General features: G+C 43.2%; 1 protein-coding gene across 1 annotated transcript in view; it reads left to right on the top strand.

Moving 5' to 3' along the window:
- The first annotated feature begins 4469 nt into the window (after positions 1–4469).
- The window catches only part of LOC309564394 (uncharacterized protein), a 174413-nt gene continuing 159817 nt past the window's right edge, over positions 4470–19065 (top strand). Inside the window, 4 exon segments of the mRNA XM_082269022.1 lie at positions 4470–4590; positions 9084–9227; positions 9314–9452; positions 11777–11874. Of these exon segments, the coding sequence (XP_082125148.1) occupies positions 4513–4590; positions 9084–9227; positions 9314–9452; positions 11777–11874 (459 nt within the window). The 5' untranslated portion in view covers positions 4470–4512.

The following is a 19065-nucleotide window of genomic DNA, read 5'->3' as shown; positions in this document are numbered from 1 at the left end:
ATACAGTGAGGTATAAAAGTGAGCTAAGATGATGATTCAGTAGAATAGAATAGAGTAGAACAGAATAAAATAGAAAAGAATAGAAAATAAAAGGCCCAGGCTCCCCTGGCCTGTTGGCACCCAGCTTCCCGTTTTTTTGTTCTTGCCTGCCCTTGCCCACCTTTCTTTGCCCTTTCACTGGGTGCCTCCATCATAAGGGAGAGCTGGGGGGAGAACACATGGGCTTGAGGCCAGGCCACCTCAGCGGAGGGAACAGCAGCATTGATGGAGCAGCCAACAATGGAGAAGACAGTACAAGGCGGTTTCAATAGAGCACAGAAAATATGAACATCTAATGCATTGGCGGTCAACTTAAAAATGATAGAGAACCTCAAGTGAGGACACTGCAGGAGGGGCGCACAATAGCAGCATATTTTCGTGTGTTGAGGTGCACTGCCTTAGGAAGCCCATTTAAAATGAATGGGCTGTAAGGTACCTCATCATCCTGAAAAGTTCAACCCTCTTGCATATGCTGCAATGCACACTGAAGATAAAGGGGGAGCAAAATAAGCCCCATCACTGGTGTCAGTGACAGTAATAATAGCCCCAGCATTGGTGTAAGTGGATGCAACCGCAACCCCCACCTTTGGGATCAGTGGCTTCATTCAAAACTTTGGTGTTCGTGGCCACAATAATAACTTCCAGAGGACACAATAATAACCCCCACTATTGATGTTAGTGGCTGTAATAATAACCCCCAGCATTGATGCCAGTGGACACAAAAATAACCCCCAGCATTGATGTCAGAGCACACAATAATAACCCCCCGGCATTGATGTTAGTGGCTGCAATAATAACCCATAACATTGGTGTCAGTGGACACAATATTAATCCCAAGCATTGGTGTCAGTGGACACAGTAATAACCCCTGGCATTGGTGTCAGTGGACACAGTAATAACCCCTGGCATTGGTGTCAGTGGACAAAATAATAACCCCCAGCCTTGGTGTCAGTGGACACAATAATAACCCCTAGCATTGGTTTCAGTGGACACAATGATAATCCCCAGAATTGGTGTCATTGGACACAATAATACCCCCAGAATTGGTGTCAGTGGACACAATAACCCCCAGCATAAGTATCAGTGGACAGAAAAAAAAAAAAAAACAGCCTTGCGACACAATAATAACCCCCAGCATTGGTGTCATTTGACACAATAGTAACCCCCAGCCTTGCTGTCAGTGAACACAATAATAACCCCCAGCATTGGTGTCAGTGGACACAATGATAATCCCCAGCATTGGTGTCAGTGGACACAATAAAAATTCCCAGCATTGGTGTCAGTGAACACAATAGTAACCCCCAGCCTTGCTGTCATTGGACACAATAATACCCCCAGAATTGGTGTCAGTGGACACAATAACCCCCAGCATAAGTATCAGTGGACAGAAAAAAAAAAAAAAACAGCCTTGCGACACAATAATAACCCCCAGCATTGGTGTCATTTGACACAATAGTAACCCCCAGCCTTGGTGTCAGTGGACATAATAATAACCCCTAGCATTGGTTTCAGTGGACACAATGATAATCCCCAGCATTGGTGTCAGTGGACACAAAAATAACCCCCAGCATTGGTGTCAGTGAACACGATAATAACCCCCAGCATTGGTTTCAGTGGACACAATGATAATCCCCAGCATTGCTGTCAGTTGATACAATAATAACCACCAAAATCGGTGCCAGTGGACACAATAACCCCCAGCATACATGTCAGTGGACACAATAATAATCCCCAGCAATGGTGTCAGTGGACACAATAATAACCCCCAGCATTGCTGTCAGTGGACACAATAATAACCCCCAGCATTGGTGTCAGTGGACACAATAATAACCCCCTGCATTGGTGTCAGTGGACAAAATAGTAACTCCCAGCTCCCGCGCTGCTCTCTCCATTTCTTCCCAATGAAGCAGGGAATATACTTGTAACAAAGGGCAGAGATCATTACACCTGACAGGTCAGTCCATTGCCGGGTGGTGGAGCACAGAGGTGTTTCAGTGCAGGAAACCCCCCTTTTGCTGTATACTAACCAGAACTTGGACCTTCCAGATACATATCCGAATTCATACTACAATCACTCCTTGACTCGATTGATCTCCACTTTACTAATCATGGGACTCTGGAATAAAACCTTGGCTGTGCCGCTGATGGTTTCCGTCTGTCTTATTACAGAGGGGTGTATACCTTTGCAGTCAGCTATTTGTGTTGATTTAATTGCAATTAATTTAAATCACTTTGCAGACATTTGTTTTCATTTTGACACTGAAAAATCTATTTGTGTGAGTAAAACTTTTTACCGCAATTCAATGTTTTATGGCAATAAAATCTGAAAATGCCTAAGGGGTCAAATTATTTTTTATAGGCACCGTATATGGATAGATAACCGTCTGAGACAATGAAGCCAGATGCTCGGTAACATCTATTGGAACAATTCTTTATTGGTTACAGAGCAGAATACAGCAGTAACAGACTAACGCGTTTCGGCCAAAGCTTTACTCATAACTCATAGATGCTATAAGTAAGGCTTTGGACGAAATGCATCAGTATGTTACTGCTGTATCCTGCTGACCTGTAGCCATTATACACAGTATGTATACTGTATGTAAATGCTGTATCCTGTTTTGTAGCTGGCTTCATTATATCAGAGGGTTATTGCTATATTTCAAAGGCATTTTGGCCAGAGCACCGGTCTCCAGTCTCCCAGGTAATCTTGGGTAGGGCATGGTGGGGTGGATGGATGGATCAGTGAATAAATAGATTGGATGGAGGATTGAATAGATGAATGGATGTGTGGGTGGGTAGATGGATGATTTGATGAATAGAAGGATGGATGGGATGGATAGGATGCATGGATAGTTGGATGAGATGGATGACTGTATAGATGGATGGGATGGGTGGATGGATAGATTGAGGGATGGATGGATAGAGAGATTGATGGATTGGATAGAAGGATTGATTGGATGAATTAATAGATGGAAGGGTGGATGGATGGATTGGATGGATAAATAGACTGTTGGATGGATTGGACAGAAGGATGAATGGATATATATTAGAATAATGGATTGGATGGATCAATATAGTGATAGATGAATGTTTGGTTGGGTGGATGGATGATCTGATCAACAGAAGATTGAATGGATGGCTGTATAGATGGATATATGGATTGGAAAGACAGATGGATATATATATTGATAGAAGGATGGATGGGATGGATAGGATGAATGGATGGTTGGATGAGATGGATGACTGTATAGATGGATGGGATGGGTGGGTAGATAGATAAATGGATAGATTGATGGATGGGTGGATGGAAGGAGAGATTGATGGATTGGATAGAAGGATTGATTGGATGGATGGATGGATTGGACAGAAGGATGACTGGCTATATATTAGAAGAATGGATTGGGTGGATCAATATAGTGATGGATGAATGTGTGGCTGGGTGGATGGATGATTTGATGAACAGAAGATTGGATGGATGGTTGGATAGATGTATGGATTGGAAAGACGGATGGATAGATATATTGGATAGAAGGATGGATGGGATGAATGGATGGTTGGATGAGATGGACGACTGTATAGGTCGATAGGATGGGAGGATGGATTGAAAAATGGATGGATAAATGGATAGATTGATTGATGGGTGGGTGGATGGAGAGATTGATGGATTGGATGGATTAATAGATGGATGGATTGGATTGAAAAATAGACTTATGGATGGATTGGACAGAAGGATGAATGGCTATATATTAGAAGAATGGATTGGGTGGATCAATATAGTGATGGAAGATTGGATGGATGGCTGTATAGATGGATGGTTGGATAGATGTATGGATTGGAAAGACAGATGGATAGATATATTGGATAGAAGGATGAATTGATGGACTGGGTGGATGATTTGATGACTAGAAAGAAGAATGGATGAATAGATGGATGGATGGATTGATAGATTGATAGAGGGAAGGACTGGATGAATGAATAGATTGATTGATGGATGGATGGATTGGATGGATGGATATATTGATAGAGGGAAGGACTGGATGAATGGATGGATGGATGAATGGATTGGATGGATGGATAGATTGATAGAGGGAAGTATTGGACAAATGAATAGATTGATTGATGGATGCATGGGTGGATGGATTGGATGGATGGATTGATAGAGGGAAGGATTGGACGAATGAATAGATTGATGGATGGATGGGTGGATGGATGCTGCAAAATATAAATGACACTAACCCCCTATTTTATAATCTGTGATGTGACACACACATGTACACACTTTCGGGAAGGTGATGGGAAGCACTGAGCTCGTCTCTCTTCCCATAGTAATAAATGATCGTCTGATGGCGGCCATTTTATTGTAGCCCACATATGGAGACATCCAACAAAGAGCCAGCCTTTTACCCATGATGCTGAACATTGGGGGGATGGTTGCTTTTGTTGCAGGAAGTGAATGGAACAGAGTTGAGTGCAATGGAGGCAAACTGCACCAACCTGACGGAGAGGATATTACAGCTCACCCTGGAGATCATCTACCTGCTGACCGGGGAGGTGAGGAGGATTCTGGGAAAATTGTGTTTCTTCTGTATTTTTTTAAAAGATACCTGTCTGAAAAAAGTAGAGTAGACTGAAAATGCTAAAATAAGGGAAGAACATGCAGAACTGAGACATACAATGTAATAATAAGTTATAATGAAACAATGCATCTATGGCACACTATGCAAATAGCAAATCGAGAACAATCCTTAGCATTGCCGAGTAATCTGCAGTGAAAAATCAAAAGAATCGTGATACAAACTCATAATAAATAGCGATGATATAGCTCACAGTGAACTAAGGAATGAACAGATGACAAATCATGCCAAGTAATTGGCATCAGGGGATGGCGTTTTGACGTAACACGTAGGGTGGAGCACTGAGCCTCAGGTGTCTATGCAGAGCCAATGTTCTGTATCTGGCAGCAGCCTGGCTTACTACATGGCATTATGAGAGCTGTCAGCTGGATCGGCTATTGTGGTGAGCTGCGGGAGTAACCCCGCTCTGGGATTACAGCCGGAGTTACATTATGTGGGGAAAATTCCTCACCCCAACCACAATAAACTAAAGCAGCAAGTACCTAAAGTTATAATCACTTCCATCATAATAATGAAACCATAGATCTGTACCATGCTGCTCAACTAGGCAATCTAAAAAACCATAAGCATTGCCAAGTAATCAGCAGTGGAAAATCAAAATAATTCTGATACAACGGTAAATAGTGCACTATAAACGGTGGTACACAAAGTTACAATGAACCTGTGGCACAACGTGCAAAGAGCCTATAGAAAAAAAAAAAGTGTTGCTGAGTAATCAGTAGTGGAAAATCAAAATAATTGTGATCCAAATGCTTAAAGTGGAAGTCCTGCTAGAGCAATTCAGGCTGGCTCCTTTTGCAGGTATAGATTTGTAAAACATTAAAAATAAGTGCCTATACTGTTTAAAATCCCGTGTTACACTGTCTCATCCTGCTCTGCACATGTTCAGTTGCTCTCTATTTTTCAGCACTGTGCCAAAAATCAGCCACTAGAGGCCGATCTTCTGACAGCCTAGAGATTTACTGCTGCTCTAGGCTTCAGCAAAATGGCACCCTCCAGGAGGTGGAGGAAACAGGAGCAATGCTGGAGGCAATTTACAGTGCAAACTAATTTTGATAGCATAATTTTTAATTATTATTAAGTTGTTATGGGTAAAGCTCCACTTTAATAAATAGTGTTGATAAGTCTCACATTGTTCCCAGATCACTAACCTTGCCGCGTAATCGCTATCAGAAGGAAGTCGATTTGACGTAACAAGTAGGGTGGAGCGCTGAGCCTCAGGTGTCTATGGAGACAACAAGAGAATACACAATCACTAACCTTGCAGAGTAATAGGTATCAGAAGGAAGTCGTTGTGATGAAACGCATAGGGCAGAGCGCTGAGCCTCAGGTGTCTATGGAGACAATAAGGGAATACACAGATCACTAACCTTGCAGAGTAATCGGTATCAGAAGGAAGTCGTTTTGTTGTAACGCGTAGGATGGAGCGCTGAGCCTCAGGTGTCCATGGAGACAATAAGGGAATACACAGATCACTAACCTTGCCGAGTAATCGGTATCAGAAGGAAGTCGTTTTGACGTAACGCGTAGGGCGGAGCGCTGAGCCTCAGGTGTCTATGGAGACAACAAGGGAATACACAGATCACTAACCTTGCCGAGTAATCGGTATCAGAAGGAAGTCCTTTTGATGTAACGCGTAGGGCAGAGCGCTGAGCCTCAGGTGTCTATGGAGACAACAAGGGAATACACAGATCACTAACCTTGCCAAGTAATCGGTATCAGAAGGAAATAGTTTTGACGTAACGCATAGGGCGGAGCGCTGAGCCTCAGGTGTCTATAGGGACAATAAGGGAATACACAGATCACTAACCTTGCCGAGTAATCGGTTTTAGAAGGAAGTCGTTTTGACGTAACGCGTAGGGTGGAACGCTGAGCTTCAGGTCTATGCAGAGCCGATGTTCTGTATCTCGCAGCAGCCTGGCTTACTACACAGCATTACCAGAGCTGTCAGCTGCATCAGCCCATTGTGGTTCCCGCTATGCAAAGACACCTGAGGCTCAGTGCTCCGCCTAATGCGTTACGTCAAAATTACTTTACCTGATGCCAATTTTCAGGAAACGTTAGTGATCTGTTCATTCCTTAGTTCACTCTGAGAGTTATCATCACCATTTATTAGGCGTTTGTATCACGATTATTTTGATTTTCCCCTGCTGATTTCTCGGCAACGTTTATTATTTTCGATTAGCCAGTTGCACAGTGTGTCACGGGTTCCTTGTTTCATTGTAACTGTTTTCAGTTCACTATTTATTTAGTGTTGTATCACAATTATTTAAATTTTGCATGGCTGGTGTGTCAAGGGTTCGTTGTTTCATTATGACTTGACTTGAGTACTGCTGTTTTAAGTTAGTATTTATTGTTGTTTTACGATTATTTTAATTTTCCACTGCTGATTACTCTGCGTTTTTTTTTTTTTTTTTAATTAGCTACTTGCACGGCATCATAAATATTTATGGTTTCATTATTATGAAAGTGATTGGAACTTTGATTACTTGCTGTTTTATTTCATTTGTGACACCGGTTGTTAGCAGGAGTGCGAGGAATTTTTCACATATTCTGTAACTCCGGCTGTAATCCCAGAGCGGGGTTACCCCCCGCAGCTCACCACAGTTGGCCAATCCAGCTGACAGCTCTGGTAATGCCGTGTAGTAAGCCAGGCTGCTGCCAGACACAGAACATTGGCTCTGCATAGACACCTGAGGCTCATAACTGATTACCTGGCGAAGGATAGTGATCTGTTCATTCCTTAGTTCTCTGTGACAATCACTACTTATTAAAAGTTTGTATCACATTTAATTTAATTTGCCACCGCTGATAAGTCAGCAATGTTTATGATTTTTTTCGATTAGCACATTGTACAGTGTGCCACAGGATCATTGCTTGATTATAACTTTGAGCACCACTGTTCTGTGTCTTTCAGCAGTCTGGCTGCACTCTCCAACCTACGCATTACGTCAAAATGACTTCCCCCTAATGCCGGTTAGGGCCCTTTCCGATCAGGTCCACCTGTCAGTTTTTCAGGCGGACCTGATCGGATGCTATATGCACCCCTATGGAGCAGCAGATGTCAGTGGTGATCACTCAGTATCCGCCGCCCCTCTCTGTCAAGCCCTCCACTGGCTTCCACTCACCCAACAAATCAAATTCAAAATACTATCAACATCTTACAAAGCCATCCACAGCTTAGCCCCCAACGACATCACTAGCCTAGTCTCAAAATACCAACCTAATTGCTTTCTTCGTTCCTCTCAAAACCTCCTGCTCTCTAGCTCCCTTGTCACCTCCTCCCATACTCACCTCCAGGACTTTACCAGAGCCTCTCCAATCCTATGGAACTCCTTACCCTTATCTGTCCGATTATCTCCTACTCTATTAGCTTTTAGGCGATCTCTTTTCTAAAAACCCTCCTCTTCAGAGAAGCCTATCCTACCCACACTTAACAACTCTGGCTCCATTTTCTCCATCTGCCCATCCCCCTCGGTTACTGCCTTTTGTTTCACTTGAACCTCCCTTCTAGATTGTAAGCTCTAACGAGCAGGGCCCTCTACTTCCTCCTGCATTGAATTGTACTGTAACTGTATTGTCTTCCCCCACATTGTAAAGCGCTGCGCAAACTGTTGGCGCTATATAAATCCTGTACAATAATAATAATCTGATCCGATCCTGTCTGTGAAATCCAGATGGATGGAAACCCTATTTTCCATCCGTCTGGAGGATCGGATCAAATGAAAACAGACAGGCGGTCCGTTTTCATCTGATCTCCCATAGAGGAGAGTGGGGCTCTGACAGGTCTGTCTCTGCAAAGTAAGCAGAGACGGTGTTGTCATCCGCACGCTCAGCGGGGATCGGCGGATAGATCCCCACTGAGCAAAACCAAGTCCGCCGGGTCGAAAGCCCGTGTGAAAGGACCCTTACTTTGGAAACATTAGTGATCGGCTTATTCCTTAGTTCACTAAAAGTTATCACCGTTTAATAGGAATTTGTATTACAATTCTTTTGATTTTTCGCTGCTGATTTCTCGGCAATGCTTATGATTGTCAGATTTGCTTGTTGCACAGTGTGCCACTGGTTCATTTTTCACTTCACTATTTTTTTTAGTGTTGCATCACAATTATTTTAGTTTTCCACTGCTGATTGCTTGGCAATGCTTATGATTTTTTTGAATTAGCTAGTTGGACAGCCTGCCACGGGATCCTTGTTATTTGTAACTTTGAAAACCGCTTATTTCAGTTCACATTTATTGTGTTGCATCACAATTATTTTTATTTTCCACTGCTGATTACTCTGCAATGCATTTTGATTTTCCACTGCTGATTACTCAGCAATGCTCATGGTTTCAGATTAGGTAGCTGCACAGCGCAGTAGATTTATTGTTCCAAAAGTATGTTATAATTTTTTACTCTCTCTTCACAGGATAACATAGTTGCGAAAAAGACATCGGTAGATGGACAGAACCCCATTATGGTTCCTCTACATTTCTTACTAATTTCAGAGATAAGCAATGATAAGAAGATTCTAGAAGTCACCCAGAAGATCACTGAGCTGCTGACAGGAGAGGTGAGCGGTGCCGGGAATTCTGGGACATTATCCAGTAACAGACAAGGGATGTATCTGGATGATGACTGTATCATTGTGTGTGTCAGGTTTCCCGTCCTTCATATCCTCCCATGGAAGGTCACAAGGTCAATGGTATTAAAGTAGAAGATAATGCAGTAGAGGAGGAATGGGTGAGGGGTGATCGGCCGTGTAAAGTGGAGGAGATCCATCCAGAGATCAAAACAGGTGAGGTATAAACAGTAAAGATTTACATATTGACTTTCAGTCTCTGTAACTTTATTTTGGCCTAGTGCTTCCTAGCCTTGCTCTAGTGTTGGACCCCATCATTAAATCATTGTGAGGTAAAGCGTAGGGCAGAGCACTGCACCTCAGTTTTCTATGCAGAGTCAATGTTCTGCGTCTCCCATTAGACCCATGTTAGGTGACCCCCTTACATTCTGTGTTGGTCTGCTATTCAATTGCTGTTGATATAGTAGAAGTTAGCAGCACCCAGCATTGTGGCCATTATTTGCTTTGGGGGCCCCTCCTAGAATGTCCCCTGCAGAATAAAATTGTTATGGGTAAAGTTCAGATTTAATAAATAGTGTTTTTATTTTTACAGTGAACTAAGGAATGAACAGATCACTAACCTTGCCGAGAAATCAGCATCAGGGGGAAGTCATTTTGACGCAACGCGTAGGGCGGAGCACTGAGCCTCAGATGTCTAAGCAGAGCCGATGTTCTGTGTCTCCCTTTGGATCTATGTTAGGTGACCCCCTACACTCTGTGTTGGTCTACTTTTACCCGTTGATGTACTAGATAGAAGTTAGCAACACCCAGTATTGTGTCAATTGTTTGCTTTGCGGCCCCTCCTAGATTGTCCACCGCAAATCAAGTTGTTATTGGTAATAGGTAAAGTTCTGCTTTAATAGTGATGATAACTCTTACAGTGAACTAAGGAATGAATAGATCAATTACCTTGCTGAGTAATTGGCATCAGTGGAAGTCCTTTTGACGTAACATGTAGGGCGGAGAGCTGAGCCTCAGGTGTCTATGCAGAGCTGATGTTCTTTGTTTCGCAGCAGCCTGGCTTACTACATGCCATTAACAGAGCTGTCAGCTGGATTGGTCCATTGCGATGAGCTGCGGGAGTAACCGCGCTCTGGGATTAGAGCCAAAGTCATATGTCCTAAATTAATTTTTTTTTGTTGGTGCTGTTTTAATACAGGAGACGGACTCTGCAACATTATTTTGGCCTAGTGCTTCCTAGCCTTGCTCTAGTGTTGGACCCATCATTAAGTCATTGTGACGTAACGTGTAGGGCGGAGCACTAAGCTTTTGGTGTCTATGCAGAGCCAATGTTCTGTGTTTCCCATTAGACCCCTGTTAGGTGACCCCCTTACATTTTGTGTTGGTCCACTATTAAATTGCCGTTGATATAGTAGAAGTTAGCAGCACCCAGCATTGTGTTCATTGTTTGTTTTGGGGGGCCCCTCCTAGATTGTCCACAGCAGAATCAAATTGTTATGGGTAAAGTTCAGATTTAATAAATAGTGTTTTTTTTCCCACAGTGAACTAAGGAATGAACAGATCCCTAACCTTGCCAAGTAATCAGCATCAGGGGAAGTCATGTTGACGTAACGCGTAGGGTGGAGCGCTGAGTCTCAGTTGTCTATGCAGAGCCGATGTTCTACATCTCCTATTGGACCTATGTTAGGTGACCCCCTACGCTCTGTGTTGGTCTACTTATAGGTTGCCTGTTGATGTATTAGATAGAAGTTAGCAACACCCAGTACTGTGTCTCTCTTATTTGCTTTGGGGGCCCCTCCTAGATTGTCCACCACAGAATCAAGTTGTTATGGGCAAAGTTCTATTATAATAAATAATGTTGATAACTCTCACAGTAAACTAAGGAATGAACAGATAACTAACCTTGCCGAGTAATCAGCATCAGGGAAAGTCATTTTGACGTAACGCGTAGGGTGTAGCGCTGAGTCTCAGTTGTCTATGCAGAGCCGATGTTCTACATCTCCTGTTGGACCTATGTTAGGTGATCCCCTACACTATGAGTTGGTCTACTTATAGGTTGCCCATTGATGTATTAGACAGAAGTTAGCAACACCCAGTATTGTGTCTATTATTTGCTTTTGGGGCCCCTCCTAGATTGTCCACCACAGAATCAAGTTGTTATGGGGAAAGGTCCGCTATAATAAATAATGTTGAAAACTCTCACAATGAACTAAGGAATGAACAGATCACTAACCTCGCAGAGTATTCGGCATCAGTGGAAGTCATTTTAACGTAACGCTTAGGGTGGAGTGCTGTGCCACAGGTGTCTATGCAAAGCAGATGTTTTGCATCTACCATTGGACCCATGTTAGGTGACCCCTTACATTCTGTGTTGGTCTACTTTTAAATTGACCATTGATATACTAGAAGTTAGCAGCACCCAGCAATTGTTTGCTTTTAAAGTTCCCTCCCAGATTGTCCACCACAGAACCGGTGCCACCTAAATCCCCTCAATATCTCATAAGCACAATGTATTTAGTCAGTGTGTGTGTTTCTTTCAGATGGATCCAGTAATGTGAACCGACCAGAGAGATGTTCCCGTCCTCTGTATTCCTGGGATTCCACACAGGAAGATCACACCATCCCTCACCATCATCAGGTAAATGAAACTATATTGATCTCAAGGCTTGACTTGACTATATTTGATTATGTTATATATAATTATGTAATTTTATGTAGGTTATTAGTGCTCACCATCATTTTGTGATTTTAGGGGGAAGATATGAAAACTGAGGTTAAAGCAGAAGACACGTATCTGATGGGTAAACAGTTGTCTGTAAAGGAAACTAAAATGATGTTGACAATTACCAAAGAGGAATCCTCTCTAGATGATATCAGCACAGGTAAGTATAATGTACAAAAAATGCACCACTTCACATTTTGATTGTCCTTCATTTAAGATATGCATATTGACTAAAAAATAAAAAGAAAGAGAAGATCTTATCACTATACTGTAAGGCAAGGCTCAATTATAAATGGTGGGCATGTAAAATAGGGATGATATTTTTTTCTATTGTAAGCTGACCTGGAAAGGTCTTCATTTCTTGATTATTAGTTTTCTTTGAAATAAAAAAATGGTTGTTTCAACATAGAGAACATCTATATTTTAATCTATACGATAATAGATGTACCTAACCTACCACTCCCTTTCAGAAGAATACAGTCCTTGTATTTACCATAATACCCAACAAATGAGGTGTAGATACTAAACACCTTATATAAAGTCATTGTTTGTTCCTCAGGTACTCTACATCATATAAAAAGGTCAATATAACATCATGTTCCCAACAAATGAGGAGGAGATACTGTACACCATATGTAAGGTCCATTCTTCATTCCTCAATATAATGTCATGTTCCCAACATATGAGGAGGAGATACTGTACACCATATGAAAGGTCCATTTCCATTCCTCAATATAATGTCATGTTCCCAACACATGAAGAGGAGATACTGTACACCATATGAAAGGACCATCTCCATTCTTCAATATAACGTCATGTTCCCAACAAATGAGTAGGAGATACTGTACATCATATGAAAGGTCCATATCTATTCCTCCGCATAACATCATATCCCCAACAAATGAGGTGGAGATACTGTACACCATATGAAAGGACTATTTCCATTCCTCAATATAACGTCATGTTCCTAACAAATGAGGAGGAGATATTGTACACCGTATGAAAGGTTCATCTCCATTCTTCAAGATACCGTTGTGTTGTAAACAAAGGAGAAGGAGATAATGTATACCATATGAAAGGTCCATTTCCATTCCTCAATATAATGTCATGTTCCCAACAAATGAGGAGGAGATACTGTGCACCATATGAAAGACCCATCTCCATTCCTCAATTTAACGTCATGTTCCCAACAAATGGGGAGGCGATACTAAACACCATATAAAAGGTCCATCTCCATTCCTCAATATAATGTCATGTTCCCAACAAATGAGGTGGAGATACTGTACACCATAGAAAAGGTTCATCTCCATTCTTCAAGATACCATCATGTTGTAAACAAATGAGGAGGAGATACTGTACACCATATGAAAGGTCGATCTGTACTCCTCAATATAACGTCATACTCAAACTTATTTTCAACAGGTGGACACAGTGGCTGGAATACTTCAGAGGGACATCTTATTTTACCTTCAGATTATAATGAAGATAACAGCATGGCACAATATTCTCCAGAAGGCTTTGGCACCCAATATATACATCACAGACTTGATGATATGGAGAGCTCAGCAGATTCTTTTATATATGAAGAATCCAATGATAAACCATGTACTGTTACCCCAAATTCCCAGGCAAGTTGTCACAGTGGAGATGAATCGCCAGATCCTTCTATTCCTGAGGAATATTCTTATAATAATTTGGATACAGTTAACCCAATAAATCACACAGCCGAGTTTCCATTTCCATGTTCAGAGTGCGGGAAAGGTTTTAAAAGGAAGAAAGTGCTCCGTATACATCTGATGGGCCATGCTGGCAAGAAGATCTATTCTTGCCCGGAGTGCGAAAATTTGTACCTATCAAATTGTGGCCTGGTAGCACACAAGAGACTTCACGCTGGCGAAAAGAACTTCAAGTGTTCTGAGTGTGGAGAGTGTTTTGGCCTCAAGTCACAACTCACTGCTCACCAGAAAGTCCACTCTGAACCCTTCTCCTGTTCTGAGTGTGAGAAAACCTTCAGAAAAAGACAGCAACTCACTAGGCACCAGAGAACGCACACGGGGGAAAAACCCTACTCATGTTCTGAGTGCGGAAAGTCTTTCACCCTCAGGATGCACCTCAAAAGACACCATTTGGTCCACACTGGAGTAAAACCCTTTCCTTGTCCCGAGTGTTGGAAATCCTTCTCCACTAAAGCAAACCGTGACAATCATTTAAGGGTTCACACTGGCGAGAGGCCTTATTCCTGCGCAAATTGCTGTAAACGCTTTGCGCGAAGAGAGACACTGGTAGTCCACCAAAGAAACCACTGTAAAAGTTCCAGAGGCCTTTCAAAAGCTGAATAGTCTTGTCTGTGGAATGATGGTGCTAGTTTGGTGGGAAATCTGATGAAGTGGGATCAAGTGGCGTTGCTGTAGCCAAAGCATGCCACATGGCTGCTCTGGCTCCGGTGATTGGAACGTGTGTATTTAAAGATAACACAGATCCAGTACGGTATCTTAAGGGGCTGGATAGGTTGCAGATCATGTTAACTCTGACCCCCTTTGAAGTCTCCAGTCTAGAAGAGTGGATGTTGGAGGAGCTTTGGGTTTATCGCTATTGCAGAGGCTGCTGAATGTCTTAGCAGTCTAGCCCATTCCTCTTTAGGAAGGGAACATCTTCATTGGCTGTGGTGAAGCAGCTTACATGAAACAAGATTACCCTCCAATGGGTACCAAGGAGTGGGGATGAGCTTGCCTTTGTTCGGACCATGCTTGGGTCCGAACCTGGAAGACAGCTGTCATTCTTGCTCCAATAAGTGGGGGTTGAGGGATTCCCCATTACAAAGGGTCGATGATGCTCAAGGCATCATTGTCCTATTATGATCACGAGTCCAAACCTGGAAGCCAGTTATCATGAGCTGTGGGTAAGGGATTCCCCATTACAGAGGGTCAATGATGCTCATGAAATCATTATCCTAATATGACCACATGGGTCCGAACCTGGAAGCCAGTTGTCATTCTTGTTTCAATGACCTGTGGGTGAGGGATTTACCATTACAAAGGGCCAATGATGCTCATGACATCATTAACCTTTTATGACCACATGGGTCCAAACCTGGAAGCCAGTTGTCATTCTTTCTCCAGTGAGCTGTGGGTGAGGGATTGCAAAGGATCAACAATGCTCATGGCATGATCTTGCTCCAATAAGCAGGGGGGGGGGGGGAGGGTGAGGGATTCCCCTTTACAAAGGGTCAACAAAGCTCATGGCATCATTGATCTATATTGAGTATATCGGTCCAAACCTGGAAGCCAGTTGTCATTCTTGCTCCAATAATCTGGGGGTGAGGGATTCCCCATTACAAATGGTCAACAAACCTCATGGCTTCATTGACCTATAATGACCACATGGGTCCAAACCTGGAAGCCAGTTGTCATTCTTGCTCCGATGAGCTGTAGGTGAGGGATTCCCATTACAAAGAGCCGACGATGCTCATGGCATGATTAATCTATTATGACTACTTGGTCCGAACCTGGAAACCAGTTTTCGTTCTTGCTCCAAAAAACAGAGGGTGAGAGATTTCCCATGGCAAAGGATCAATGATTCTCATGGCATCATTGACCTATTATGACCAATAAGTGGGAACACAAGATCCCCCATTCTTTGTTAGCTGGGTAATTACTATTACTCTAGAGATGCCCTTTATGAGTTTTTTGTAAAAATCCAACAATCCACTGAATTGCCCCAACTAGCCACTTCACAACTGCTTTGATCTTACCAGGGTCAATGCTTAACCCTTCTGGAGAAACCATGGTGCCCAAGAGCTGTATCTGGCTTTGCCTAAACTCACATTTCTCTAGTTTCATGTAAAGCTGATTCTTTCCAAACCATTATAACATACTTCCAACACTCCTGAAGATTATCTGAAAAGAAAAGGATGTCATCCAGGGACATGACTACAAACACTGGTAACAAATTATATTGTACCGGTTTTCAACGCATCTGTTTGGTGGATAAATGCAGAATATTGTAAGCCCCTCGTAGGTCTAAGCTGGGTAGATTGTCCTATGAATGTTCATATGAAAAATCTCATTGATATGTTTGATAATGCAAACAGAGACTTGACAAAAGTTGTTTGAAAGCACTTCAATATTTTGTTTGCTTTTAACATTCGATTTTGGAGTTAATGGAATTTCCTATGTGAAAACCACATACGCTGTTAGAAATGTGTTCATTCAATAAAACATTTCTGTTAAAATAAAAACGCCTTTACACAATCACTATTCCTTTTACCAAAAAATGATGCCAAAGTATTAACGTGTCTTTTTTTCTCCTATTTTTTATCTTCACTGCTGCCTCTTATATCCCCCAGTGCTCCACACACTTTTAATCAAATAATTACCATTTTATGATGCTGCACTGCATTCAATCTAATTTAATATACACCATAAAACCAATCATATGTGTGTTTATATACAACAAAATGAATCCAAAAATCACAATTTCTTTTTTCCAAGATTACATTACGTGTTAACACCACCACGTGTATAATAAAAGTCCCACTTAGGACTTAAAGACACTTAAAGACTCCTCTGTATTTAAAGTTTTGTGCTCCACATTCATCACAATGCAATTGTGATCAACTTGTGTCCTTCACCTTCCACACCATGTGCTCACGTTATTTTGTGACCCATAAAAGTATAATGACTTCTAAATTCCTGGTCTGGTTATGGGTCAAAAAGTAAGGTCACGGCATGGTGTGGGGGGGCTTCAGCAGGCACATTAGAAACTGAAAAAAAGGGGACTGCAAGCACACTGGATTCTAAAAGAAGTAGGGGTGTGATATGATGGGTGCTAAGACAAAGGAGGGTGCATGATCAGTGGGTGCTGAGAGAAGGGGGTGCAAATCAATGTGTGAGAGAGTAGAAGCTGTGCTGGCACAGTGAATGGTAATAAAAGGGGAACTGAAGGTGTGGTGGGTGTTTAGAGAAGGTTGTACAGGTGGGTTGTATAGTAGATGGTGAGTGAAGAGGGGTGTAGGCCCATTGGAGCAGTAAGAGTGGGGGCTGCAAGTGTGGTGGGTGGTGAGAGAAAGGGTTCTGAGGCATGGTGGAAGCCGGCTGGTTGAGGTTCAGAAGCAGACTATTGGGGGGGGGGGGGGGCTTAGGAATAAGCAGTGTGGGGCTCAGGAACAGGCTGGTGTGGGACTCAGGAACAGGCTGGTGTGGGACTCAGGAACAGGCTGGTGTGGGCCTCTGAACCAGGTAGGTGTGGAGCTCAAGTATAGGCTGTTGTGGGGTTCAGGAGCAGGCTGGAGTGAGACTCTGAAGCAGGTTGGTGTGCTTAGGAAAAGGCTGTGTGGAGCTCAGGAACAGGCAGTGTGGGGCTCAGGAGTAGGCTAATGTCTGGTTCAGAAACAGGCTGGTGTGGGGCTCTGGAGCATGTTGGTGTAAAGCTCAGGAGCAGGCTAGTGTGAGGCTCAGGAATAGGCTTTTGTGGAGCTCAGGGCCAGGCTGGTGTGAGGCTCAGGAAAAGGCTGGTATGGAGCTCAGGAGTAGGCTATTGTGGAGTTCATGAAAAGACTGGCATGGGGCTCAGGAAGAGGTTGGTGTGGGGCTCATGAGCAGGCGGGTTTGGGGCTCAGGAGAAGGATGGTGTGGGGCTCAGGAGCAGGTTGGTGCGGGGCTCAGGAGCAGGCTGGTGCGGGGCTCAGGAGCAAGCTGGTGCGGGGCTCAGGAACAGGCTGTTGTGGGGCTCAGGAGTAGGCTGTTGTGGGGCTCAGGAGTAGGCTGTTGTGGGATTCAGGAACAGACTGGTGTTGAGCTCAGGAGCAGGCTGGTGTGGGGCTCAACAGTAGGCGGTTGTGAGGCTCAGGAAAAGGCTGGTGTGGGACTCAGGAGAAGGCTATTGTTGGGTTCAAGAATAGGCTGGTGTGGGGCTCAGGAACTGTTTTTTATGGGCCTCAGGAGTAGGCTGTTGTGGGGTTTAGAAACAGGCTGGTGTGTGGCTCAGGAACAGGCTAGTGTGCGGCTCAGGAGCAGGCTGGTGTGGGGTTCAGGATCAGGCTGATGTGGGGCTCAGGACCTGGTTTTTATGGGCCTCAGGAGTAGGCTGTTGTGGGGTTTAGAAACAGGCTGGTGTGCAGCTCAGGAACAGGCAAGTGTGGGGCTCAGGAGTACGCTGGTGTGGGGCTCAGAAGTAGGCTGTTGTGGGGTTTAGAAGCAGGCTGGTGTGGGGCTCAGGAAGAGGCTGGTGTGGGGCTCAGGAAGAGGCTGGTGTGGGGCTCAGAAACAGGCTGGTTTGGGGCTCGGAAACAGACTGGTGTGGGATTCAGAGAAAAGCTGGTGTGGGGCTCAGGAGCAGGCTGGTGTGGGGCTCAGAGAGCATAACTTATTACTATATTAATGAATGATTGAACAACCTCAGGCCTCCCAGCCATTTTAATTACTGATCTGCACTGTGTAGTCTTAGCTCAAAAAAAACTCTTTAAAGTGAAGGTGTCCTGAAGTTAGGCTTTACTTTGCCTTCTCTGTTGTCTCCAACTTATTAAGCAAAATCATATTCAGGCAATATGTCCCATTTCTCTTGACATTTGAATTTTCTTCATCCATAGTTAAGACCTTTGTGCGGTTCTTTTTTTTTTTTTCACTGTTTACGTTACCATAATCAATTGCTATTTCCCCATGGTGAGCACCTGTACCCTCTAACAACAAAAGGCCAACAGAGTAGAAACTCGGGTTCTCATGTTCCTTTTTAACCATGTCAGATTGTTCAGCTTGGAAAACACATAACCTCCAAAAGGTAACATTCCAATCTTATAGCGTTACTCAAGAAACTGGGATCAGTTGTAGCGATTTATATGAAACAAAATTAAGAGTCCACGCCATGGTCTACCAATGAGAACTTTATTTTATTGCTGTCGCACAATGGATATCCTTATGTAACGTAGGAAAGATGGACAGCTTGAGACCTCATGGTTGCCCTTGTTGGGAGAGACTTTCCCTCAACTCTGGTCTGGGAGGACACAGACATAGGTAGAAATTTGTGTTTGAAATCTTGCTGTAGTGCATTACATCAAATAACTCCTCACATGTTGGTCTGCTTCCTGGCCATGTGTCAGGATGGCTGTGCTGT

The sequence above is a fragment of the Pelophylax lessonae genome (assembly GCF_965119305.1).
Source record: "Pelophylax lessonae genome assembly, chromosome: 9".
Classification (NCBI taxonomy): Eukaryota; Metazoa; Chordata; class Amphibia; order Anura; family Ranidae; genus Pelophylax; species Pelophylax lessonae.
Note: the sequence above shows the minus strand (reverse complement) of the source record. Positions and strands in the feature narration are given on the sequence as shown.